This window comes from Dromaius novaehollandiae, chromosome 4 (genome assembly GCF_036370855.1).
Source record: "Dromaius novaehollandiae isolate bDroNov1 chromosome 4, bDroNov1.hap1, whole genome shotgun sequence".
NCBI lineage: Eukaryota > Metazoa > Chordata > Aves > Casuariiformes > Dromaiidae > Dromaius > Dromaius novaehollandiae.
The window spans coordinates 8,188,926-8,215,135 of NC_088101.1; the positions used below are offsets into that span (position 1 = coordinate 8,188,926).

Sequence of the window (26,210 nt, forward strand, 5' to 3'; positions counted from 1 at the left end):
GCAGGGCCTTGCTTCCATCTCGGCAGGCTCCTCCACAACACTGACAACCGCCGAGGAGTCTGGCTCCGTGAGCTGCTACAGGGACTCCTGCTCACTTGCTCAGAGCTGACTTGGTATCTCTCTACCACACTGAGTCATATAACAGCTGGAAACTGCACTGAAGTTTCAGGCACTTCCCCAATATAATTTTTCCCCTAAACATACGCTGCTTTAAGTAAACACTGCATATAATTAAAAGCAAAGTCCTCATCCCAAAGCAAAGAAAGCAAGCACCTGCTGGTGACACAACTCCTCTTTGCTTCTTTTTCCTCAAGCAATGTTTTTTAATATTTACTCACTTGGTGCTCCGAGTGCCAAATTCGGAAGCGGCAGGAGGCCTCTCCTGCCACTCCTGCACCCGGGGGAAGATCTCGCAAAAGAGAGCACAACACCGAACCCCCATCTCTAAATGTGCTTTGCAGGTGCCACCACTATCACCCTCCCTGCCAGGCCAACCACGTCCAGCCTTGACTTGCACAGAGCCCCTGCTTACCGAGAACGATGCTCCCACGGGTCGCCGGATCCATTTAGGCGGTTTCTTTAGGGGCAAAATGACACTCTGCGAGGCTGTCTGCTGGGGAAGCTGCAGGGGCGGGAGGGGCTGACCCGTACCAAATGGATCGAGGTTCCCAAAAGAGGATGAAAGCTTGAAAAACAAAGGGGAAAAAAAAACAGAAGTGACACATCTTCTCTGATGAAGTAGACAACCAGCACTTGTGTACACTGGACTGGTATAATCCAGTTGGCATGAGAGCCAGTGAACACTCTCAACATGCCCACTATTTTTTCTTCTTTTTTTCCATTTTCTCAGCTGAACACTTCTCCATACCTGGTCGACCTGCTTCTGCCTCAAGCTGTCCGTGCTGCCTCCCATGATGGAGTAAACGCTGATCCGCCCATCGAACGAAGCCGCAGACAGGACAGCAGGGTTTCTGGGACACCACTGGATATCAAAGCACCACTGCGTGTTTGTGGGCAACTCGTACAGCACCTGGCCAAGAAAAACAAAGCCACCAATTCAGGGCTTTTAATGAAATGCTGCTACCCATGGGAACAACAGGAGAGCATCTCTGCAGTGGTACAAACTCACACTCCGACACCTCTCACCACGCACACCAGCCCAAGCTCCTCCTCCTCTCTATTTTTACAAGCCAAAGCGCACACCCCGGCACTCCCTGCCGAAGGATGTGCTCCAGAGGGGGGAGAGCAGGGTAGTGCTCCGTGTGTCACACTGCAAAAAGCCACAAGCAGTGCCAGCAACCCTCCTGCCTGAGGCAGTGCTCCTCTTTCCACTCCCCAGGAGGCTCCAGATGACCCATCCTGGCTGAAAGGGGGAAAAGCCTGGATGAGCAAACAGGAGATTACCGGACACCACTGCTTTATTGCCACTCTCCCATTCCTCCCATTAAATCTTCTATTTAATCCACGCAGGACAACCTGCATGCAGGTATGTCTACGCTGCAGTCACAGCTATTGATCTGGCCTGCCATGAGCTGCGGGCTGCTGCTGGTACTACTGCCTGCTCCTTCAGAGCTGACCTGGGTATCTCTACACTTCAGAGTCATGTCCAGGCTCCAAAGTAAACCTGTCTTTGGGGGAAAACTGGAAAAGTTAAAATCTGCATTCTGCCTGCTCCTGGGCAGACCTCCATTCCAGCATTCCATTCCTGCCCTAGCACCAACAGGCCCACAACTGCAGCAGAGATTTAACCATACACTGGGGGAAATTCCTCTTTAGTCTGTCTCCAAATTTTTGCTGAAGGAACAAAATGCTAACTGCCTCTTTCTCCCAGGAAACCTTTTATTCTAAATAAAAATACATGATATGATTCATTCAAGCATAAAGCCTTCCTAACAGATAGGATCCAGCTCAGATGACACATCTGCCACCCCAGACTTTATCTTTTGCACTTCAGGTGACCTTAGGGACCAGAGATGCCTTTTCCACTCTCTCTAGCCACGTTACTCTGGTCACTGATTCTTGGTTGTTCACTTCACTACTCCTGCTCTGACATCTTTAAATTGGCTTCTGCTGTACTGGGGCCGGCCTGGAGCACGTCCCAGCAGCTGTCCCATCCTTACAAGATCTGACCACTGACTCAGAATGGGGCTAGGCAGAGGGATCCTACCACAGCACTTCACCTTAGCTACTTGGGAGTTGATCGGCATCAATAAAACATCTCCTGGCTGAGGCTCCTACATTGGCAGATGAGCCCTGCACACAGCGATGCGAGAGCAGGCATGCTGTCACTAACCATCTGGAGATGGAATGGCAGACAGGCCGGAGACCTGGCACTTGCCAGCCAGGATGCTTTGGCTTTCCCCTCCAACTCAGCAGTGCCACAGCCTGTTATCTTTCAGGGCACAGCAAGAGGTGTCACCTCAACTAGGGTGCCTTGCCTAACCACAGCAAACCCGTCACCGCGCCCTCACCTTTCACAACAGTGATGCTAAACATGGCCTGACTCCAATTAGTGCAGCTGTACTGGTTAAATACCTACATCTGAATTTTAGAAATACTGCTCACTATGTCCTTCAGGATTACCTTGCCCACACAGCAGCCACAGAGTCCTCTAGCTTTGCCAAAGCTAGTGTGCCCAAGCAGTGGCCCTGGGGTCAGCACTCAAGTTTTCCGAATAAAGAATCCACGTACTCTTTGAAAGGTATTCCTGGCCCAGAAAGGGGTGAAAGCATTAAAGCAGCTCATAATGATCTGCCGCTACTGCAATAACCTACAAAATCCCTCTGCTTTGGCTAAAAGTTCTGAAAGAGGGGAAAAAGACAATGGTGAGAGTAATTCAGCCACATGAAGCCCAATCAAAGAGAGTACAAATACTTCATTTAAGTGGGGCCATTTACATTCCTTACAGCTAGCAGGCTGTAGAGCAGGAATATGAGGAAGGAGTCCTGCATCACTGGAAAACTTTGAAGGCACGTACTTCAACTGCAAGAGAACAGGATAGGTGGCCCTATCACTCAGAAACATCTCTCCCAGGAGAAGGGTCACAGATCTCTTCCAGCACCTCTTCTTCCTTTACTGTGTTGAAAACACAAAGAAGCAAGCACTGGAAGAGTGGGTAAAACAGCGGAAGAAAAACTGACTGCTTTCAAAAACACTGCTTTGCTTGTGCCACTGAACAGAGAGAGATTTTAGAAGTGGTTTGCATACAATACCTCGCCTGTGTTCGGGTTAGAGCACAGAATTTTAGCATCCTTCCCGCAGCTAAGTAGCAGCTCTGGATCTGCCATACTCCAAGCAATGGCCAAAATGCCCCTGTGTGAAAAGTCAATAAAAATGAAGAGATTAGTGTAAACGCAAAATGGTGACAAATAAAACATTTCTCTGTACAAGCTTCTATATCAGCAATCCACCTTGAAATGTCCTCCCCACTCCTTCCTCTTATTTTAGGAGGAGGAAGTTCTGAATATTATCAACACTTATTCATTGAAATAGATGCTTTCTATTTTCTCTGCAAGGAGCTATAGAAGAGCAGCCACAGTACCTGAAAATTGAACGCAACACTCATTTAAGAGAAACTGGATACCAAGATGTCTTTTCTAAAAAAAAGAATGGTTCCTTTACCTGTATCATTAACACTTGGCGTGCAAACCTGTAGGGTAAGATCAGTGTTGACTTAGTTGGACAACCTAATTTTATTAGCCAAAGGTTAACGTCAGCAGCACCGCTGGCAGCAGTTTCGGCAGTAGCTGCAACCCAGACTTGTTGCTGTTTTCGCCTCTAAACCAAGTGTGGTTTTTATGGCATAAGGAAAAGCTTCACTAACAAAATGAAGGAGGCACTGGAAATTAACTGAACTTTTCTTTTATCCACTTTTAAGGTATTGGGGAGTGGGGGGCAAGAAAGAAGGGAGAGAGACTCTGGGTGTCTGCATGTGACAATGTGTTCAGGTGCATTTTTAGCTGATAATTCAGGCAGGATCCAGTACTGCTGACCCCTGGCATCTCAATTCCCTCTTCTCAAAAAGCATACAAACAAGCTAGCAATCGTTATTTTTCAGTGCAAGGATGCCTTTTCTTTAAGGTCTATTGCCTCCAAACCAGCAGGCCCCAGAGAAGCAAGCCTTTCAGGACCCCGGGCTGGCTGGCTAGCAAGTCTGGGTAAAACAGTGACTGCTGCTGGAAGTACTGCTTCCAGCTGAGTGAGTGTTCGCAGGGAACCGCACAGACAGCGAGACATCCAGACTGATACGCGATTACCAAGAGTGCAAACAGCATGGAGCAGCGGGCTACAACAGACTCGTACCTTGTATGGCTTTCCAAAACACGAAGTGGCGAAGAGGCAAATCTAAGGTCCCACATCTGAATCACGGGCAACCTGTCGTCCTCCGAAGCCAGAACCATCTGCGTAGCGATATCTGGGTGCCACGCTAGGCCTGAGCAGTGCATCTGAGGGACAACAGTGGGCCACAACACAAGGTCAACTAACCAGCACTAACACAAGACAACCAGACAAAATAGGTCTAGATGCACAGAAAATGCAGTCCTGAGGGAGTTCCCAATCTGCAGCTGTATTTTTGGGCACTATTTTTGCCTGCATTCAGTCGGGATCATCTCCTCTTCTCCATGAATGAGAAGACTTGCAGTTAGTTTCCTGGGATCCTCTCAAACAGATGACATTGTGCTGTCCTGCTCCCAATCTTAGCTTTTAATATAAGACTATGAATATTCTTTAATATAAGAAACCCTCTGTATAAAGTGTTTTCACTGATTTTAATATTTACCAATATGTCAAGTAAAAACTATCATTATGAGAGGTTATTGTCATGTGAACACTGCAGCAGGAGGCTACAGTCACATGATGAAGCCAGCCTACTGTGCTGCCTGCTGCTGGGGGAAAGATATATAAAACACTGAAGGTTATAAAGTCTATTAAAGTAAAAGTGTAATGACTAAGCAGCTTTTCCAAGAGCACACATTTAACAAAGGAATCTCTTTTTGAACTCTTGGTACTACCTCAAAGTTTTTTATAGCAATATCCAGTTTAAAATTTATAGAATTATACAAATATTTCCTCCTCCACAAACTTAGACTTGTTCCTACATTAACAATGCCTGAGAGCACCTGCAGTGGTTGGTAGCGTACAGGACACTATCCCACGTAAGAGCCTCGATGGGCAACGCTCCCCTGTGCTGGTGGTGTCCACCACAAAGCCCTGCCGGAGGACAAGTCTCCTCCTCGGCTGCAGCCTGCTCCCATTTCCAGATCCAGAGCAGCAGAAATGCCAATCGTGGCTCCGCCAGCCTCCTGCCAGGGCTCAGCCCTGCGCTCCCCCCACTTGTGACACTGAGGAAGAAGCGCTCTCTGCCTAAGCCGTTAGAGATGATGTTGCCTGCTATGCAAAATGAAAACTATTTGTACTGCTTGCAGAGCACACTGGCTGCCTCCTTGTCTCTCCAGCACATTCTGCCACAATATGCCACTTCCACCTAGCTTAAAATCTTTGTGGTAGCCCCAAACAGATCAGTACTGATTTTGTTCAAACCTATGTCTCATTCCAACAAGAAATTTGACTGCTTTCCCTTGCTTCAATGTGCACCTGGATAATTTGGTTTGAAATGACACTCCTTCAGCACACACACAGCCTTTTAACAAAAAGCAGTAGATATTCAGCTTGTACAGAACAGGAGCGGGCACCAGTATCTCTGTGCTGTATAAGAACAGGCCCTACAACCTCTGTCGGCACGCCGAGAAGTGCCCGGCATTTCCACACGGGTACCCACGCAGCCCTGCAGGCGCTTACTCACCCGGTTATTGTGGTCACTGACTTTGATGATGGGCTCGTTCTTCCTGAGATCCCACACGGTAGCTCGGCCGCTAGGACTGGCAGATGCCAGGATGTGCTGGACTTGCCTGTTCCACGCGATGCAGCTGATGTCTTCGAGAGGCTATCGCACACAGAACAGCCTGTCACGGCCTTTTAAACCGCCTCAAAGCCCTTTATTTTCACACACTTCTGAAACACAAGTCTCCAAGGAGATTCATCCCAGGTATCGCATTTGTTCTGCCTTCCTGAGTACACAAGCTGTACAGCAGAAAACCTGAAAAGTCCACTTCTAAAGCTGCTAGCATTTCCCTACGCTGCCCGCATTTCCTGTTTTTGAGTCTGATACATTAGTTGCTTACAGAAAATTAAGCACAACCATCTTCAAGAACATAAAAGTATTCCACAAAAATGTATCTGGGTTTCTGAACTACACTTTTGCCTTTGATTATTAGTTTATGACTTACAGAGAAAAGGCAAGTCTGCTTGGAGGAGTCCTGTGGTCCTGTTTTTTTAACTGCTTATTTTTAGTCTTAGAAATAACAGCAATACTAATCCAGCCTTCCTTACTGCACTGTATTTCCAGTTGTCATTAAACATGTGGATTAAAAGATCACATGCTTCATTAAAGTGATTATCAAATATGAAAATTCCTATACAGAAATCAAATAGAGGCAAACTTCCTCCAAAATGTCCACATGATGTTGACTATCATCAGATTAGCTCAATAAAAAACATCCAAACCCACAGCATTTTAAACTCAAATTCTTTAAACTCAAGATTGTTTCTCAACCCATTTCCTCGCTTTTTTATTCTCTCCAACTTATCATGCAGTTATGTACTAATTTTCCAGTAGCCACAAACTACTTGTGCAATTTTTTAACTACAGAAACATACACGCTTCTAAAAAACTTCCTCTCATTCTTATGTCTCCTTTACAAGGCACAAAGGACAAAAGCCTTTTTTTTCCTCCATAAATCTTCTTCAAACAAGACGCAGGCTACACATTGGTGCAACTACATATTCCTTGAAAACCACAGAACTGCCAAACCTACTGCCTCATGTTCTGACTTCTCAGTAGCTGGTTTGAGTCGTTCCTATATTTTCTCAGTCTGCACCTTCACCATCTTCAGATTCACACATGCACTGAAACATGCCAAGGAAGACTAGAAGAGACTCAGTCCATGGGCAGCAGCTAAGAATATTTAAAAAATGGTGTAACCAGAGAGACTTGGCTCATGATTACTTATTGCTTGATAAAAATGCAACATTTTCCACAGAGTAAGGGGCACTTCAAGCTTTCCTTGTGAAATACAGTTTTTTTGGAAAATCCCACCACATGAAGACATGAATTAACTGCCATGCGGCCAGCCAGAACTGCAGGTCTGCTCTGGATAGAAATGCCTGCACGTGCAGGGTTGCTGCTCAGGAAGCCGTGCTGGCCGCTCACTGTGTGGAGGTGGGCATGCTTGCGCTATCGGGAAACTGGACTCGAGGGCCTACAAAAGGAGCAGTATCAACTCAAATCCCTGCAGAGCTGGGCAAAAATTCATGGCTACACATGAACTGCAGGCAAAACAGTCCAGTCACAACTGACTTGCTCCTGTATCTTGCATTGTCAGAAATGCAGCACAGTTAACTATATTTTAAACATCACTGGCTATACAAGTTAAACTTTAAAAGGCTTTCTTTTCCTTAAACAACTTCATAATTGCAGGTTTCAATAAACTCTCAGCTTAAGTAACCTGCTTATTTTTCACTGGTTTGCAGCATTTTAAGACATGCAAATCTAGTACCTGTGTCTTCACTCCCGGTGTCATTGGTGTGGCAAAATTGTTCAAGTCCCAGATATAGATTTCAGACTCATTAGCACCGGACGCCACGAGATTCGTCTGTGAAACAGATTAACAAGATGTTAAGGAGTATTTTCAGTATCAGCTTTCATAATCTCAGTGGGTGAGAGTGGTCAGATCCATAGGACTGTGACAATTTATTAGATCGGCTCACGGGAAAACTAAGTTTTCTTGATACTGTAAACACCGAGTTGGCAAAAAGTCCACACGCCAAGCCAAGCGTGGGTGCCAAGAACCATTTCCTGCTTTCCGCACCGTCTTTCCAAGCCACGGTGAACACCCGGAGGGTGGCCGCAGGAGTGCGGCTGTAGGCAGGTGAGCAGAGCGCCTTGTGGCATTGCTGGGAAGGGGCAGATAGAGGAGCAGGGCTGCAGCCATCACCGCTGCCGACAACCCAGCGCTTTGCTCTGAGCAGGCCAGAGGGAGCACGGTATCTACACCCCCTGCAGCAAACCGCACCACCTCCTCAATCAGGGAAGTGATCGAGAGCAACGCTGGGGCTGGGACAGGAGACGCCAGACAGGGGCGATGCCAGCCGAGGGCACGGAGCGGTCTTTGATCACATCTGCTACTGGTGCCAACGCGAGCCCCGACTTCATAACAAACAGAAAGGGAAGAGAAGCAGTTCAGAGAGGACACAATGAACAAAGGGTGGCCTTGCTAAAAGCAAGCGTCCACAGACAGAAGTGCTATTTAGAAAATGAAATCAACTGAATTCTCACATAGTTGACAGGGACAAGGAAAAAACAACCCACTGTATCTAGAAGGAAGTAAATGCTCTTTAGTAATGGAGGAAAGCTTGCTGCTTTTGAGAGCTCTTCTGCCTAAAAAGGCCACATCCCAGCATTTCCCGCTCTGTCTCCCCTTTCCTGGTGAGAAAATTCAGAAGCTGTGATGACAGATCCTCCCCATTCCCCCAAAAGAAAACCCTAACATCTGAGCATTCAAAGCAACAGAGCGCATAAATACTCCCTGTGACCAGAGTGATACTGATGTAGGCCGTGGAAACTGCAAAGGGAGACTAGCTAAAAACATCACAGAGGACCACCTGTACTTTACACCTAACCTGAGCAGATCCCCTAAACTGGGGAGACACCTGAAATGCCTTCTTCATACTGAGATTCTAGTAACAGAACAGTTTTCCGTACTAGACATACACGAATACTCAAACACCAAATTTCGTTTGTGCTTTTCAGAGGTTGGGAAAGGGACAGAAACATTTAAGGTAACACGTTGTTAAGCCAGGCCACTGTTCTACAACTCTGTGTGAACAGAAAACCAACCTGGAAAATGTTGACATCAAGTGCTCTCACTGGTCCCGTATGCTTGTCTTTCTGTGCAATTATTACTTCAGTGTCTCCAGCTATGATTTTGGCTGGGTCGTACAGAATGATGTTTCCGTTTTCACCCCCGGCGATCAGGACTCCTGAGACACTCTCCCCTGTGGTCATGCTGTGCGGCCCCCAGATCAGCTTGTGGTACCTGCGAGACACAAAGACCCCAGTCTACAACCATCCACCGCCAGCTCTCCACGTACACAGACCTACCCCACTTCACTCATCACAGCCCAGCTGGAGCCTCCGGGCTGCCACATGATCTAACAGACACTGCAGATGCTTCAGAGAAAAGCTCTAACCAGGCTTCTCCTAACTGATGAGGCCTCAACACTTCCTTGCTTACCCCTCTGCACCAGAAAGATGATACACCCAAATCTTACTCCTGGTCAAGACAGAGGGCCATGGGAATGAACCAAGAACCTCTACATCTCTATCCTAGCTGCAAAATCAAGTAAACCCTCCCACTGCACATGATTTTGAGCTTATTTTTGCAAAACAACAGGAGTAAATCAGAATAAGGGCTGTAAGCCCATCCAACCACAGCTTGGATGTAAGTCTCTGGTATTTGCAGAAGCTCTTCATACAATAGATGGAACTAGAAAAAGGTGGAACTAGAAAAAAATTGCGAATCTTTTTTCTCATCTGTGCTCCTGAACATAAAAAATTTTTATCTGTTGCACTGGAGGCTCAGCAAGCGGCGCATTCACAACGCAAGCACGTCACTTGAACCACAGCGTCTTTTCCAGACTAGGTCAGAGGAATTAAACATGCTTCCAGCTATTTCCAAGCTTTTGTCAACCTGTAAATACCCAATTTTCCTTCACTAAGCAACCTTGTTTCATCAACACAACAGCACTCCTGTGTATTCAGCCATGCAGAAAATACATTTCTTCTACATAAGACGCATTTACACCTAGACAAAGAGCATATGCTGTACAAGAAATACTGTAACTGCCAGGCATTTATTTGGCAGCTCAATCTCAGCACTTACTCTCCCGGTACCGCATTCAGATTACAGTGACGATGCAGCCAAAGAACAACGCTACAAACTGAAATCGGTCTGATACCAGGCAGACCCCTTCTCTGGGTACAAAAATTGTTATAGTTCTGCACCTGTTGAGCTATGCAAGGTTATAGGAAATCAACTGACCAACAGATTGGCCAGACACTAATACCACAGTACCAGCACAATTCAACAGGTCTTAAGATAATAATCCTAAAAGAAAGCAGAAAGGGGTGAGAAAAAAAAATTTAAGTGTACGTTTACGTTCCACTTGCCCTTTGCTCTTTCGAAGATAAAGTATGGCTCTATAAAAGCAGTGCCATACTTTCTACAGGAAGACAACAAGAAAAACTTGTTGCAGAACTGATTTTTTGAGAATGTAATCACCTGACCATTTTGATTTGCTGCAAGCCAAAATAAAGGCTGATGTATACATTGCTATTTGGGTCATTTGTTGCTTACCGTATTAGAAAAAAATTTAACTCCTGCGTTTTGTGGGGCAAAGTCAACTACTTGACCTGCTCACCAAGGGCAGAGTTTTTGAAGGAGCTCTGCATCCTAACCCTAGGGAAGGTCTCTGATATCTGGCAAGCATATGCCACTTGGCAAGCCCTGAAAAATCTCAGCCATGGCTAAAACAAGGTAGAATATGGAAATTTCGAAGGATCAGACTGCTCATCCTGCTCTTAGGGAGTCAGTAGGGAATGTTAACCTCAGCGCTGCCTGCAGCTTAGGGCATTGAGCGCAGGCTGTGGCTGTTTCTCCCAAGCCCCATGTATCAAAATGCTGATGACTGCAGGACTTAGATTATAAATTGGCTAACAGTGCAATGGCCCTGGCAGTCTCAGCAGCAGCCAGGGAACTCGCTGCCACAAAACTGACACAAAACAAAGCAAGCTTCCTGCAAAAACTACTGTAACTGTTCCTACCCGCATTAGGAGAGCATCTCTAAACAGGGTCACAACCTTACTGCATGCAAATGCAGCCAAATCCTTATTTCAGTTCCTAGAAACTATTTCTAGGCAACACAACTTCTAGGAACTGCATTTGGTCAAAACCTGTGAGTAACAGTCTTAGGTCCTGAAGTTACCACTTTAAAATGGATAACAGAATAAAATTGAACTGATTTCCACTTGTGTCACCAAAGGTGAAGAAAACTGCAATTGCTTCTCAGCGCCAGACTCTCTTTGACTTACTGACAAACTGCTTTAATTCTCTGCACCTCCGCTCATGGAGTTTTGGGTCAGTGGGGGACTAGTGGCTATGCTGACGCTGCAGCTAGCAGGGAAGGGTCATGGATGGGATCCAATCTCAACAAATAATTCTCGGCTCCTTCTCTACCCAGAAGGAAGCATCCTGTGCTTCCATTTACATTGTTACAGCTCACTCACAATGAACAGTGGCTTCTGGAGTGGTCTCTAGAGAGTCAATACAAGTGCTGCTGAGAGGGAAACAGGGTGCCGTGATGCTAACGGTATTTATTTAGCCAAGCACACAGTAAGGAAGGAAGGGATACTGAGGCCTAAATTGAAAGGTACAGCGGCAACACGTCTTCCCAGCTGCCCAGGTGAAGTACGATGCTACACACACAACACAAGCCAGTCCGGTATGTTACATGAGTCTCCCAGAAATACCTAATATACACAGGATGCAGCAACAGGAAAGAGTTGCAACTCCATTTTCACATTTCTTTCTGTCCTCTGGAGACTCCCAGGGGCTCCCCAAGAAATACGGTCAGCATCCTTCACACCACCCAACCAACACCAGGCTGTGAGGTTCACAGCAGAGCACAAACTGCTCGCCACTCCTTGGAGACCCAGCCTTCACTATCGCACCATGCCGTCCCCGCTGAACAGCAATGCCACTCACGTGCCGTCCCTCAGCACTGAAGCTCTGCTCCCCTCCTCAACAACCGCAGTCCAACCTCGCGCGCTGGCCTTTCAGTTCCACAGCCATTACTCTTAAACTTACAACCCCACCATGTACCTGTGAGAGGAGGAGAAGGTGGCACAGGACTTCATATCCAGGGAAGGGTCTGATAAGTCCAGCTCAAATATTTCTAGGGAAGCATTGGTGCTGAACGTCGCATCCAGCTGCTGAGCAGAGGTACCTACAAAGAAACACGCTCAGGGTTGAGAAAGACATGCTACAGAAAGGAGCTACTGCAAAAGCAACACAAGGCAGGGCACAAAAATACCGTCCTGACAAAAGGGACCCTGAGATGGGGTCAGGTTTTTGTTTTGTTTTAGAAGTACTTCTATATAATTCTCCTCCCCACAATTCCCTCTGCGGGTTTCTTAACCAGCATGAAAGAGGAAGCTTCAGGAGGATGCTTGCCTCTCCCTGGTAACGTATGAGAAACCCAGTTAATAACAGAGAAACAAGGGAAGTGCCAGACGAGCACTAAAGGACAGCTAACCAGCAGTAAGGTCAGGATGTTGTAGCTTTAACCTGCAAGAGAGGAGCTGACGCCGCTGCCTACAGAGCAGCAAGTGTGTTGTCACACCACAAAGAGCAGATGCAGGAATAAATCGGTATCACAAGGCTGGAAAACTGTCTGAGGTACTACATGGTACTCCCCACTCCAGCTTCAACCTTCAGGACGTGAACTACTTTAAGTTGCAATTACAACCACCTCACAGCGGCCACCCCAAGCAGCCCAAGCCCTGCTGGCATACACCCCAACAACTTACCTGTGGCCAGGTAAATGGGGTGCTGCAGGGCAGGACTCCATGCCTGCATGGCAGTACGATCTATCTCCTTCAGCTTCATTTTGCTAAAAAAAGAAAAAAAAAGGTAACTCTTAAAGACAACACAGGAAGAATGGGCTAACATGGAGCTAGAGGCTGCATTATGGCGCCACAAGTAGCCACAGATAAACCACTTGAAGAAAGGCGGTCCCATACTGTTACTGCCGATCTTACAGCAGGTCCTGCCTTTAGGTACAAATACAAGTCCCATTCTTACTGCAAATGCTAAGCCTCAGAAAACCTATAATCAGAAATGAAACCCTCACTGTCAAAGCCACCACAAAACACACTCGGCAACCAGCAGGCTTGGATTTTAAAGATAGTCTTCAGCATGTAATTTAGTTCTATTTCAGGGCCACAGTCACTGGACTGGCGTCTGAATTGTTCTCCAGACCTATTTCCACCAACATCCCATTGCACCTGAGAAGAACAGCCACACAGGACCAGAGCATGCTCCTGGGCTGGCTGCTGTCTCTGACAGATAACTGTCACAGATGGTCAGAGCTTGTTGCCATGTCTCTGCAGCTGGCATCCTTCAGCACACATCCTCGCGTCCTGCACCAATTTTTTCCGCTTAGCTCTTCAACCATAATTTCAACCCTTAAATTTTGCACAAGATCTGCGTAAACAACCTTGCTTCCCTAACGATACAGAGGAAGCAGCATCCATCACCTGCCGGCAGCTGCGCGCAGCAAGCCAGCAGGGACCAGGACAGAGCAAAACCTTTCCAAAAGCCTCCTGGTGTTCACAGCCGAGCAACAGCCCCCAACACGGCCCGCGGGGTCTCCACACCTTGCCCCCTCGGCATGCGGGGGGACATCCGCGGGGAGGGTGGAAGCGGCAACGCGGCGATGGCCCACTCCACAGCGGTTCTGCAACCGCTGCCTCCTGCCGCGCCCCAGAGAGATGCCGGCGGCCCGCAGCGCTCTCCGGCTCGCTCGGGGAGCCGCCGGGATTTCCTGCCTGCTCACGCCGTGCCCGAGCGCGGGGCGAGGCCCGGCCGCGCCGCTCGCAACCCCGAGCCCGGGCCTGCCCGGGCGAGCCGGACGCCGACCGCAGCCCCCTGCGGAGCAGCCCCGCCAGGGCACCCCCCTCCCCCGGGGGCACGACGCGCGGGGACCCCCGGCCCGGCCCTGCCCGCTCCCCCGGCCCGGCGCCGGCGCTCACCCGCCGCAGCCCGCTCCAACGTGGCAGCCGCGACCCCGCCTCGCGGGCGCCTTCCGGCCCCGCCCCTTCCGGCGGGGGCGCCTCAACCGTCACCAACGGTCACCAACGGTCACCAACGGTCGCCGCCCGCGAGACGGCGGCGCGCGGCACCCCCCCCCCCCCGACTCACCCGGGCCCGGGGGAAGGGGTCGCGCGGGGGAGGGGTCGGGGGAAGCAGGGCCGGCCGCCGCCCGTCCTCAGCAGCTCAAACGCAGTAATCACAGCGCGTCAGGATGTGAACAGCAGCGAGAGGCTCATCATCGGGCGGGCGGCGGCTCGACACCCCCGCCGCGCTCTCAGGTGCCCCCACGTCGGCGCAACGGGGAGGGGGACGTTTTGGAGGACGGGGCGCCCCCTCCCAAGGGAGAGGGAGCTCGTCAGAGCGGGTGCCTGTGGAGAAGTGCTTTCGAAGGGCGCCAGCTACTCGAAGCACCACCAGCCGCTGCGGGGCTCCCTTTCGGCAGCTCAGGAAGCGCCCGCGCAACGGCGAGGCCGCCTCGCCTCTCGTAACGGCGTGCAAAAACGCAGAGAAGCGGCAGCAACTACAACATCTCTTCTCCTGCAGCCCAGTCGCTACTCCCAGAGCCCCGCCAACGTCGTTACGCCTTCGCGCCACGAACCAGCAGCCCAGGGTGGAGGCGGCTCAGCCTGTCGCTGGGAGCGCTTGCACACGCTGCCCCCAACCCACCTCGCACGGCAGCCGCGCTTTGGGCCTCGCCCGCGCCTCAGCCGCGTCCCGCCGCCTCAGAGACCCCCCAGCAGGCGCCGGGCGGGCAGCAAGCCCAGGGCGGACGCCCCAGGGCCCCATGGCGCGGCCGGGCCTCTCGCCGCTCCGAGGCCGCGCGCACGGCGGCGGTAGCGCTGCCACACGCATCCCACAACCGCACTCGCCTCTCAGCGGCGGGAAAAAGAGCTTGGGGTGCTCGGCCCGCTATATATAGGGAGGGAGAGCGGCGCTCCCATTGGCCCCGAGGCACGCCGCTCCCCATTGGCGCCTTCCTCCTCCGCCGCCGCTGATTGGCGTGGTTCTCCTCTCCTTTCCGCCACTCCTCTCCACTTCCCGTGCAGGCTGCGTCAGCTGGGGCGGGGCCGCAGCACGGCTAAGGAAATACCTGCTCCGCCCTTCCAGCCGCTACGCCCAATGAGAAAGCGGGAAGGGGTAGCGGAAGCGAGTCGCCAGCCAATGGAAAGGGGCAGGCTGGGAGAGCGCGGGCAGCCAATGACGGGGCGCGTGGCGCGGCGGGTGTGGGTCGGCGGCGCGCGCCGGGCGGCCGTTAGAGGCGGGGGGAGAGGAGAGGAGAGGAGAGGGGAGGGCCGCCATGACGCGGAGCTGCTCGGCGCTGGGCTGCACCGCCCGGGACAACGGGCGCAGCCGGGAGCGCGGCATCTCCTTCCACCAGTGAGTGCCGCCGCCGCGGGCGGGCGGGCGGGCGGGGGGGGGGCCGGGCCCGGCGGCCGGGAGCGCCCCCATGTTTGCCTCTCTCCGTGTGCCGCAGGTTCCCGGTGGACGCCGCGCAGCGCCGCGAGTGGATCCGCGCCGTGAACCGCGTGGACCCGCGGAGCCGCCAGGCCTGGAGCCCCGGGCCCGGGGCCATCCTCTGCTCGCGGCACTTCGCCGAGGCCGACTTCGAGCGCTACGGGCTGCGGCGGAAGCTGCGCCGGGGGGCCGTGCCCTCGCGCTTCCCCCGCCCGGTGCGTGCCCGCAACGGCCGGTAACGGCAGCCGCCGCTTGGGCGGTGGTGGGGGGGGAGGGGGCTGCTTACTCGCCTACGGGCAAAACGGTCTAGCGCGCCTTCCCGAGGGACCGCCGACCCTGCCCCGTTCGGCCCCCTCGGCGCTGAAGCCCTGCCAGGGTTTTGAGCGCTGCGGTCACCTTCCGCCTCCTTTGCACTTTAGGACCTGCACTGTAGGAACAGGCCGTCCCCAAGAGCACTGAAGCAGCCTCTCCTAGACCATTCTGACGACGAGGTCATCGCCGAGGATCACAACTACAGCTTAAAGGATGCCGTCGCAGCTGCCGGACAGCAGACAGAAATGAAGGCGGTACAGCCACTGCCTGAGAAGCAGCAGCTTACTGCAGCAAGGAGGTGCCCCACATCCCGGCCAAGAAAAATTTTCAGCATCATCAGGGAGCTGGCGGAGAAGAAACAATTGTCTGAGGAAACTGTGAGTTTGCTGCAGGCCCAATTTTCAGGTACTGCTCGGGGCATTTGACTAAACAAGAGTGTTTTGGGGTAGATACTACCTCATTCCAGTTTTATGTACTTATGTGGCTGTATATAACATGGGTAAGCCCCGACTGTTAGATTTCTAGGGTCAATACTCTAAGCTTTAACTACAAAGCAAAGGTTTTGCAGGTTTTTAGTTCCAGAACACAACATCCAACCCTGCAAAGGATGAAGTATCCTCAGACCTCTCTGCGAATTTCATACAGTGCTCAGGTCAGCCCTGTAACAAGGACAGTTTAATCAAATCACACCAACATCTAGCTGACAGACAAATCAAGGACAGGGTATGTTTAATTAGGAAAGCCTTATCTTTTGTGCTGTCAGAGTAAGTGAGCTCTGTTTATGTTTGTGGTGTAACATGGAAAAGCCGGTTAAACTGTAGAGTAGTTTCATGGTTTCTCTCTTGTGCTGTAAATTTTAAGCAGCACCCCCAAGTAAGATGCAATATCTACTCAAACATTTGAAATGATGTTAGATAGGAAAAAGAGGGAAAGAGCCGTTATGTGCAAAGAGATGGCATAAGCAGCAGAGTTGTGGTAGGACTCTCTGGCCACCGCCTATCCTGAGGAAAAGGAGAGGTACTGTGACAGCACTTCCGAACTTGATAGTATTGCATCAAACTTCCTTCATAACTCTGTTATTCCAGAGGCAGTAGCGTGGCCTTGTATTCCTTGTGCTACAATATTTTTGTATTATCTATCCTTTTGTTAAGTTAGCAGCTGTTTACTTGCTCCACTAAAGCTGACTTTGTACTTTTTTTAAGCAGATTTGCCCTGTGAGTCACATAGCTGGAGGCAGATGACAGAATACTCCCTGGAGATGAAACAATTTGCTTGTGTTCTCCACCTCTACCATAATAAGGCCTATGACTATCTGCGGAAGATTTTTCCCCTGCCTCATCCTTCCAGCCTGACAAAGCAAGTTCATATTCTTTCATTTTGAATAGGTTTCTATGTACTTATTTAGAAATTGGTGGAACGGAGATCTATCATGAAAATACATTCAATTGTAGTAGTTTTTCCATGCTTCATTTTGGTAACACCAACAAACGCCAAGCAGAGTAGGAAACAAATGTTAGCAAAATATTAACAGCAGGTATCTCAGAGAGGGGTATGAGTTTAGGCATGCACTTTACGCTCTCAGAGTTAACACAGACATTATACTAACAATTTTAGAGGAAGTATGGAGCTTCCTAAATACTCCCAAACAAATATTTGAGTGAGAAAAGCTAGATACTGTGGCCTTAGATACCATAGTATCTATAATATTTTCAGAGGTCACTGGAATGAAGAAGGAATACTAAAAAGATGAGGTGTTTCACCACTTTTTGCCATGTACTGCAAGGAGTACTCCACAAATGCTGCTCCTGGTCCTGTGTTTGGAGTAGAATACTCCCATAAACTTCTGAGAGGGGAGGAACGGGCCAAATACTGGAAAAAGAGCAAAAACTAGTAAGGTCATTTTTATAGAAGAAGCAGGCGGTGTTAAAGGAGCAGTTCATTTCACCTGCAGCACTCCACTTATCAGTCAGAACATACTGGAGAGAGATAGAGAGATGGGGCAAGCGTCAGCACGGGGAAGTCAAAAGCAATAGGACCGTACAGAGTGGAAACTTTGGGACCATTAGTCAGAAAAAGGAAGAGATTAGGAACCTTCATTTTTCTCTGAATCTTTACTCCTAATTGCATCCTTCCTCCTTTTCCAGCTGGCTGTCTAATAACGATGCTGCTCCTGGCTTCAGCAGCGACATTTTTATTCGCCTTCAGGAAAGGGTGGAGAAGGGCGACCAGGGCTACCGTTACTGTGCCTTGATGGTACAAGACATGGCCCTCCAGAAGCAGCAGGAATGGGACCCCCAGACCAAACGTCTCACGGGCTTTGTTGACGTGGGGGCAGGCGTCCTGGATGCCGATGAAGCCCCGCTGGCCTCAGAAGTGGTAATCCTCATGGCAGTTGGCATCACGAGTCCCTGGAGGGCTCCTCTTGGCTACTTCTTTGTGAACAGCTCGAGCGGCCACCTACTTGCTCAGCTACTTCGTCAGACCGTCAATAAGCTGAACAACATCGGCGTCGCGGTGCTGTCTGTGACATCGGGTGCTACCGCGCGCGGTGCTGAGATAGCCAGAGCTCTGGGGATCCGCATTGACCCCGATAAGATCCAGTGCACTTTTCAGCACCCGCCCGGCTCGGCTCACTGCATCGCGTACTTCTTTGACGCTTGCCACGCGCTGCAGCTGATAAGGAACGCGCTGCAGTGCTTCCAGAAGATACAGTGGCTCAGTGAAGCAGCACAGTGGCAACACGTGGTGGAGCTTGCGGCTTTGCAAGAGAAAAGGGTGTTAGAGCTGTGCAGTCCCAGGTCAGGCTGTCCTGGCAGTGAGGAGCGCCGCTATTTGAAAGTCAACCTTGCCACCCAGCTGTTCAGTGAGGGTGCTGCTGATGCACTGGAGCACCTCCAGAAGCTGGGCCTGGCCTCATTCCAGAACTGTGGCGGTACCATCAAGTTTGTGCGTTTGATGAGCCGTCTGTGCGATGTATTCCATGGCAAAAGTCCCTATGGAAGGGGACTGAAGGGGCCTTTGCTAGCTGGAAATTACAGCAAAATAAGCCACCTCTTCAACGAGGCCAAGAGCTGCTTTGTCACCTTAACGGACTCTCTTGGGAGATGCATTATAAAAAGCAAACGCAAACTGGGCTTTCTGAGTTTCTTGCTCAACGCCGAGAGCCTCGAGTGGCTTTACACCAATTACGTGCTTCCGGAAGGCGTGCCTTTGCACCGCCTCCTCACGTACACCTTCAGCCTTGACCAGCTGGAGCTGTTTCTTCGGTGTCTCAGGCAGGCTTGCGTTGGCTGGGGCAATCCCACTTGCGCAGCGTTCCAGGCAGCTTACTACAAACTGCTGGCCAGCTGCAGCTTGGCACCAGGATTACAACACAGCAGCGGCTTTGGCCATGTGAGCACCTTGGATGTATCCATCTTCCGCAGGACGGATCTGACCCTTGGCAACATTCGTTCTCAGTACGATCCAGCTCGTAGCAGGACTCTGACGATGGAGTACCCCTTCAGCGCAGGCCTTTCTTTGCGTGACTCTGCGCTGAGCGATGCACTGACGGACCTGTCGCTACACGTGCAGAGCATCACCTGCGCCACTGGGTTTGTTGCTGAACAATTAGCCTCTGATTTACAATGTGAAGCTTGTGTTGCTTCTCTTTTTGAGTCAGATGAGAGCATACCAAAATGTGGGTCAGTGCTCTACATAAAAAAGTTAGGTGGAGTGAGTCTGCCCTCTGCAAGCGTGCACCACGTCACGAGCATTTCTGAGCAAGTCCTTAGGACATACACCAAAGTGCGAGATTGCGGCAAGAGCTCTAAGCTATGGGATCTGTTTCTAGAACAGAAAATTTGCTGTGAGCTTCTGGGACAGAGCCCCCTCTTTCCCACACTCACTGACCATTTATTTGATGGGGAGTCGTGCATCAACAATCACTACACCATCTTGTTAAAGGAAATAATGCGATGTTACATACGGCTCAGAACAAACCATGCCAAAAACTTAAACTTGAAATATCATTGTGGAAGGCACAGATGGAAGAGACTAAAGGGAAAACATTCATTTGCATCACCATTGCATAATTGGCAATCAAGCCCAACCTGTGTAGGGCCATGACTAGTCATTCATTGCTGTTAGACAGGGATGGTTGCCCCTACTTAGGCTCAGTTATGGCCGGATCCAGGCAACACTTAAGTCAGCAAACAATATGGTGTCTTGCCGCTATTTGCCTGGCAAAACTTGCTTTGTTAAACAGTGACGAGTGGGGCCAGTGCAAATGGTTCGGGGTCTGGTCACAGTTCAGACGAGCCAAGGAAAGCAGTTTGTTTCACCCTGCGTTCCCATCTAGGAATCTTGCCAAGCAGCCACGTCTTGGACTTGGTATCTGCGGCAGACGAGGAGAAGTTGCTGGAAATGCGTAGCGAGGTGGTAGGGGACAATGCAGCATCCCCTTGTGGTGCTGGGCTGTGTAGTGCTGGGGGTGCTCTTCCTAAGAGGAGAATATTCATGCATCTGCAGTTGCATGGGGCAGGGGGATTAAGTGTGCTGCTAATTTGAGTTTGCCATAGCAATGCTGCAGTAAAAAAGAGGCAAAAGAGCTTATGGAGCTTTTACTTTAAAAGGAAAATAAAGGCGTGGGGGAGAAAAAAAGACACTCATGTTGTACATGGCTCTAATATCCCCTCCTATAGGCCTCATCAACAAGCTAAGCTAGCCATTTGACATAAGTCTGGACTCAGTGGAAAGGGGATTGCGTTAAAGAACTACACCTCTAAAACTTCACTTTTAAAAATCAACATTGTGATAAAAACCTGGGAAGGTGTTGTAATTCCCCGTGAGAGAACAAGGCTAAGGCAGCTTCCATGCCAGTGTGCCTGGCAGTGCGGCAGGGATCGCGGAGGCTGTCTCTGCAGGCCCTGCTGTGCCCCTCCGGGCAGGAGCGCCAGGGCTCGGGCACATACCGCTACGCTGCTGCGGGGTCAGCTTTTCGGCTCTGGTTACATGGCCCTATCGGGTCACCCACTCACCGCGCAACATGACGCTCCCCTCCCGGAGCTTGCGCTGCAGTTTGGTATGTCCTACAGCCCCCAGCACACGGCAGTCTTCTTTAGATGGCGTTTCCGCTGATTAACTTGGCTCACAGATTCTGCGCCATGAAGTCAAGCAGTAGAACAGGCTTCTTCATTCAGTTCATTTCCGTGGTAAGGAGGCTGCCTTGGTATACAGTGCTCCACCTGGAATAACAAAGTCCAGCATAACTGCTGCTTAGTTATTTCCCCTCTGGCATGCAGAACAACAGTTACATCCATGCAGACAGCAAGCGTTTACTTGCCAGTTACCACCCTTGCTATCCAGGTACTTTCAAACTGCCTATTGTAGACAGGATGAAGTATGGTGATCCACTATTTCCCGGGGTGGGAATAATATTCAAGGTGCAATTCTGCCTGCCAGTAAACTTACAAAACAGCCACTGGTAGGTTTGGGTTCTTCCCCCCTCCCTTAGTCCTGCACTCTGACTGTGGGAGTGGGGCTGCCCTACTCAATCCCCAGCGCTCTGCTTATGTAGCAGCAGCTGCAGCACTACAGACCTTCATCTGTTCTCTGCTGGGAGTAACAAGCCGAAACCCCAAGAGTTCTCGATGTTTTTTCTTGTCCAGTTACCTATGCAAAAAATAAGAGTGTTGAAGCCATCACTAACTGCCATGGAACCACTTCAGCTACAACATATTTTGTAGGAAATAACTATTTTTTTCTCGTATTTTTGAATTTTCAAGACAACCAGCAAGATGCTGCAGAAATCTCAGTGGTTGATTAGCATGGTTGTGTGCCACCACGCACTTCAAGTTGCAGCGTTTGCATTGCCTAAACCTGCAGCAGCAAAACGAGCTGAGCTGTGGGGAGCAGGCCCTCCCTTGCTGTTAATTCTTTTCTGTTGGAAATAAGCCTGCTACCACTTCCTGTTTACATCAGACAGTTTGTCTTGTTTGGTTCAGATTGAGCCTCGTCCCATCCCTTTGTAATTCACTTCAGTACTGATGTCGGAGGCTTTTGAGATATGCCAAGGAAGTACTAAAGTGCCTGCCGGAATTAGGCTTAAGCCTAAAAGCAGACTGTTAGGAAAAGAAAAAGGGGGGCAGTTATCTAATTAGAAGAACAAAGTCGTCTAATACTCACACAAAACGTGACAGTAGTTGCAGGAATTCTGCAGCAATTGTCATTCATTTCTAAAACATACAGACCTGCTGTTGCCCACCAGAAATAATCTCGACTGTACTCACTCACCCTGCAGGAATTTGCGGCTTTCAATGGAGTTTTTCAGCATTTCTCACTCTACCACTATGACCAGGTGATCTCTCCTGCCACGCTTTTTCCCACAGCGCATCTCGGGCACTGCTTTCTCTGCCCAGCAACTCCACTTCTTGTCCAGATGTTCACCTGCAAAACACTGAGCATCCTTCCTCACAGCAACACCACGCCCCTTCTGGGGTGTGTGCACCCCTGTCCCAACTCATACTGAGCATTTGAATCCTTCTAGCGCTTCCCCTCCATCACATCAATTTCAAGTTTATCATCTTCAAGCATCTGTAATACCTCATCCCCTTTTCACTTGCTTTGGCCATCCTGATATTTTTCCTGAGAAATCAGGGGCACAAGAATGAAAAAAGAAAGGCAAAAAAGAGAGGGCAAGCTCTCTTTTTGACTCCCATTCCTTAATGCAAGCAAGACAACATTATGGAGCTGGTCACAAACCTCTTCCACATGACGTAAAAGACCCAGGGTCCCCCTGCCCACCCCCAAAGCTGTACATTGTCCCTGCTACTTACTCAAAGGCTGTCACCAAAGCTCAGCCTGAAAATTTTGCTCTGGGTCCTGGAAGTGGTTGTGTGGCACGCTATCTTCAAGGGGATTGCAGAAAGGCCTCTCGGTCCAGCCCTGCAGATCTTCCTTCTCAGTCTAAGCCTAGCTTTGGTCTAACCAGCACACATACAAAAACTACGGTTTCCCATGAAAGAATCAAAAAATAAAAGAAAAATTAACATGTGGGCTTAACAACCTGGTGTTGGCTTGGGTTGACAGCTTTTGCCCCTTTCAAGCTATGCAGCCTGCAACTTTGTGCCTCACAGCCATTGCTATGCACGAAAGTACGCAAGTAACCAAGAGTTTATCTCCAGGAGGATTCGCATACAAAAAGTCAAGCCAGTACTTGCATCAAGACTGTGCCTAGCTATAACAGATTTATTGTTTTGATATTTCGGTGAAAATCTTTACTGCATGTTTGTCAGCGCTCAAGGAAAGGAGTGCAAAAAGATCATATTTACAGAATAGTATAAATGTTTATTTTTCTTTGTGATTTATCTGACTGTTTTATTTTTACAATATAGAAAAGTGTATTCTTTGAATAGGTCTAGTAAATATAAATTTAATTTTTCTACTTTCAGATGTAAACAGAACTAGAAAATGAACCCTTGCCCCTTTCCCAATTATTTTTATGTGACTGGATGAACTTGACTGTAAATCTTGTCCAGCAGTTTGATGCAAATGGCTAAGGAAGTACAAAAACCAATTCATACATACTACACCAGGGAGAGGGGAGAGAGGAATCCAAGCTTAATGTTTGAGAAAGCTTGTTCAAACCAAAATAGAACTAAGAGCATTTGATTGCACCTTCAAAGTCTTTACAAGCAAAATATTCTCAAGCAATGCCATCATACATAATTACAACTGTAATCTAAATTTCACAAGTGTTTTTGCACACTGTATATAAATACACATCACAAAAGGTGCAATTTAGAGTAAGACACAGAATATATACAAAATTAACATGGATTGAAGTCTAAACAAAAGAAGGCATATTGCAATCTGTTTGAAAAATAACGTAAGTAGGTATTACTTTATTCACTTACACTAATTTACATTTATACAAATCTTACTGGACATACTATATTAGGTCACTAGAAGTAAACTGAATATCCGCACTATTTACATGTAAAGTTACTGCACTGACTTTTAATAAATCCAAGTCCTAATTATGAAAAAAAATGGCATTACTTAAATGAGTGATGGATTCCCTTCTCAGAGATTTGCACAAGTGTATTTGCTACTTATGCTCAGGAAGATGCTATTACAGGACAGGGCTCTTCAAAGGGTGACAAGCAGGCCAAATCTGGTCCCCGGCACCTTGCGAAGCGGTTTGAGGGGCACCAAACATGGGCTGAAGAGAAAGGACCTTTCGCTCAGTGGGCAGGAGAATGGGGTGAAGCCACAGAGCAGAAGCATCCTCCCATCCTGCTGCCGTCACACACGTAGGCACTTGGCTCTGCTGCTGGTTTGCCTAGTCCCTACCTTTTCCCAGCCTGGCCCTGTTCAAAAACCCAGAGGAAGAGCTCTGCTGTATCTCTGTATTTACAGTTACACAAGGAATACAAAATCCCTTTTGGAAAAACCCAGCGATCTTTTTCAGGCAGCAGTAAGACAGTTAATAAAAACGCCTGGGATTAAACACGGTTATTATGCTACTTTTAGGTAAATAACTTACCAGCTTCAGTTTGTAAATGTGTTCCACTATCAAAAATGTGATCGGAGATTGCCTGTAACAAATACTGAAAAAATTCCCCACCCTAGTCTATACACAGCTATAGTTGATTTGTTTTTTCGTTTTTTTCTTCTTTTTTCTTTTTTTTTTTTTTTGTCAAAGGATCAGTATGTCTGTTTTGGTAGCAGTCTTGATTCTGTGCTAGCGTCCTGTATGATCACGGCTCTCATGGTCATTCCAAACAACACTTAAAAACCTTAAACCAAATAAATCACCAACGAGACAACATACAGAGGAGGAGTGTCGAGACGATCCACAAACCAGGTTGAACATGATCTCCACACGCGTCCGCAGGTCAATTTGGATGCAGATTGTCTCAAGTCCTCATCAAGACAACTGTGGTTCCACTGTATCCCGTTACCCCAGCCTCTGGGGCTCAAATACATCTCCAGGCTAACAGCTTGATCCTAGAAAATGCAATGGACTGCTAAGTCCTCCTACCTCCATTGACAGACTGGGCTGCTAAAGACCTCTGAGCACCAAGCTTTACCTAAGCAACAGCATCCACCCGCTCGTCACTTAGGCTAACACTGTTGTTGGGCAGACAGCCTAGCATTAGGGCATGGCTGCTCTTTCTCACTTTTGAAAACAGGCCACTGTCTTAGCCTTCAAATTCCAGCTTAGACAACACTTGAGCTCTCGCCGAAGATTTTATCATTCGAAGCAAACAAGCAAAAAAACATTAGCTTTATTGACCTCAGAGCTCCTTGGGCCCCGCTTCAGTGAGATTCTTAACCACCTGCCCACTGCTAAACGTGTAAGTAACCCCTCTGCATTACTGACTGCATATTTCACACTGCCGTATACACTAAAGGAACGTGCTGTATCCGGTCCTCAATACAGATACTACTGTCTATTTAGATGTTCAGTTTTACACACTTCCTTTCAGAATTAACTTGGATACACTGATACTTCACTGTATTATGGGCCTGTTGTCAGAAGTGCCATCTGTTTGTTGTCAGCATCTGTGTTTTCCTATATGCACAATGTGATGCAACTCCATACACTGTAAATAATATATATTATAATAATTTATATATGCCCCTCAGGCAATTATTTTGGGGGGAACGGGAAGAAAACATCCATCTTTTAGGAAACCCCAGTTAAAAGCTGTACAACATCAGGAAGAAAAATTCACCTTTAGGCATCGTCATAAGTATAAGAGGATTTAGCTAAGATTTAAAAGACTCTACATCTTGTTATAAAAGAATTTCTCATTTCAATCTTATGCAAGTCAATTTAAAACAAGCACCAAATTAACAAATATTATTAAATCCTCCGCCCCAAACCAAAGTGTCCCTGTGCCTTAAATGTTCTGTTCAGTCCGCTTTGTTGTAGCTCATGTGCACGAGTCAGCAGTTCATGGCACAAGGGTCACTTTTGGACTTCCCTGCAGAGTTAATAACTCTCATCAAACAGCGTCCAAATTCCTCCAGGATCATGCGCTCTGCTGCAGCTTTCGACTTGCCCATCTTCTCCGCTTGCTCCGCCTGTGCAAGAAGGCATTCACAGGTTGCATCAGCTACCTCCTTGGTTACAAACGTAAAGGGCAGCCTGCAATAAATAAAACCCCAGTCACTTACCGCAAGAACCCACAGTGCACCAAAACCCCCTCCAAAGCACTGCAGCTTTAAGTCTTACAGATGTTCCTTCGAAGGTCACTGTACAGTGCGAAGCAAGAACAACATTGATCACCTCTCTACTCCTCCCTCGCTGCCCTCCTGCCAGGAGGCCTAACTCCAGGACCGAGCAAGTTCCTGGCAGGAGGACTGAGGAGGGCTCACCTGTCCCACTGCTTCCCAGAGCCCTGAGACAACCTCTGACCAAAAGACAGCGAACAAGCCAGTTGCAGTGAAATGAACACAGCA

General features: G+C 48.8%; 3 protein-coding genes across 29 annotated transcripts in view; 1 reads left to right on the plus strand and 2 right to left on the minus strand.

The window, feature by feature from the left end:
* SEC31A (SEC31 homolog A, COPII coat complex component) overlaps positions 1–14,996 on the minus strand; it is a 47,089-nt gene extending 32,093 nt beyond the window's left edge. For 8 of the 18 annotated variants that reach the window (XM_064510355.1, XM_064510353.1, XM_064510351.1 and 5 more), the window contains exons 1-10: positions 14,861–14,995; positions 12,707–12,789; positions 12,000–12,123; positions 8,957–9,155; positions 7,617–7,712; positions 5,804–5,944; positions 4,303–4,445; positions 3,213–3,312; positions 869–1,030; positions 533–685 (exon numbers count right to left, since the gene is read on the minus strand). In XM_064510355.1, coding sequence (XP_064366425.1) covers positions 533–685; positions 869–1,030; positions 3,213–3,312; positions 4,303–4,445; positions 5,804–5,944; positions 7,617–7,712; positions 8,957–9,155; positions 12,000–12,123; positions 12,707–12,789; positions 14,861–14,958 — 1,299 coding nt within the window. In that variant the 5' untranslated portion in view covers positions 14,959–14,995. Of the gene's footprint in view, positions 1–532; positions 686–868; positions 1,031–3,212; positions 3,313–4,302; positions 4,446–5,803; positions 5,945–7,616; positions 7,713–8,956; positions 9,156–11,999; positions 12,124–12,706; positions 12,790–13,930; positions 14,064–14,657; positions 14,793–14,860 lie in introns of those variants that run through there. The other 10 variants (XM_064510347.1, XM_064510349.1, XM_064510346.1 and 7 more) reach the window with 4 other exon arrangements.
* Positions 14,963–24,443, plus strand: THAP9 (THAP domain containing 9). 5 transcript variants are annotated; one of them, XM_064510359.1, is made up of 5 exons: positions 14,963–15,368; positions 15,466–15,681; positions 15,866–16,163; positions 16,961–17,114; positions 17,903–24,443. In XM_064510359.1, the coding sequence occupies exons 1-5, from the start codon at positions 15,111–15,113 to the stop codon at positions 19,863–19,865; spliced, it is 2,889 nt and encodes a 962-aa protein (XP_064366429.1). In that variant the 5' UTR covers positions 14,963–15,110; the 3' UTR covers positions 19,866–24,443. The 5 variants fall into 5 exon arrangements, with proteins under 5 accessions (XP_064366429.1, XP_064366430.1, XP_064366431.1 ...); XM_064510360.1 differs by having other exon boundaries at positions 16,964–17,114; XM_026102752.2 differs by having other exon boundaries at positions 15,159–15,368; positions 15,466–15,661.
* The window catches only part of LIN54 (lin-54 DREAM MuvB core complex component), a 43,850-nt gene continuing 40,703 nt past the window's right edge, over positions 23,064–26,210 (minus strand). For all 6 annotated transcript variants that reach the window (XM_064510367.1, XM_064510363.1, XM_064510366.1 and 3 more), the window contains one exon: positions 23,064–25,896. In XM_064510367.1, coding sequence (XP_064366437.1) covers positions 25,695–25,896 — 202 coding nt within the window. In that variant the 3' untranslated portion in view covers positions 23,064–25,694. The remainder of the gene's footprint in view (positions 25,897–26,210) is intronic.

Bases quoted from the DNA above. Each gene is read 5' to 3' on its own strand.
- THAP9 (XM_064510359.1), top strand. From the start codon at position 15,111: ATGAGAAAGCGGGAAGGGGTAGCGGAAGCGAGTCGCCAGCCAATGGAA. The intron at 15,369-15,465 runs GTGAGTGCCGCC...CGTGTGCCGCAG, and splicing joins CGCGGCATCTCCTTCCACCA to GTTCCCGGTGGACGCCGCGC. The intron at 15,682-15,865 runs GTAACGGCAGCC...TTTGCACTTTAG, and splicing joins GTGCGTGCCCGCAACGGCCG to GACCTGCACTGTAGGAACAG.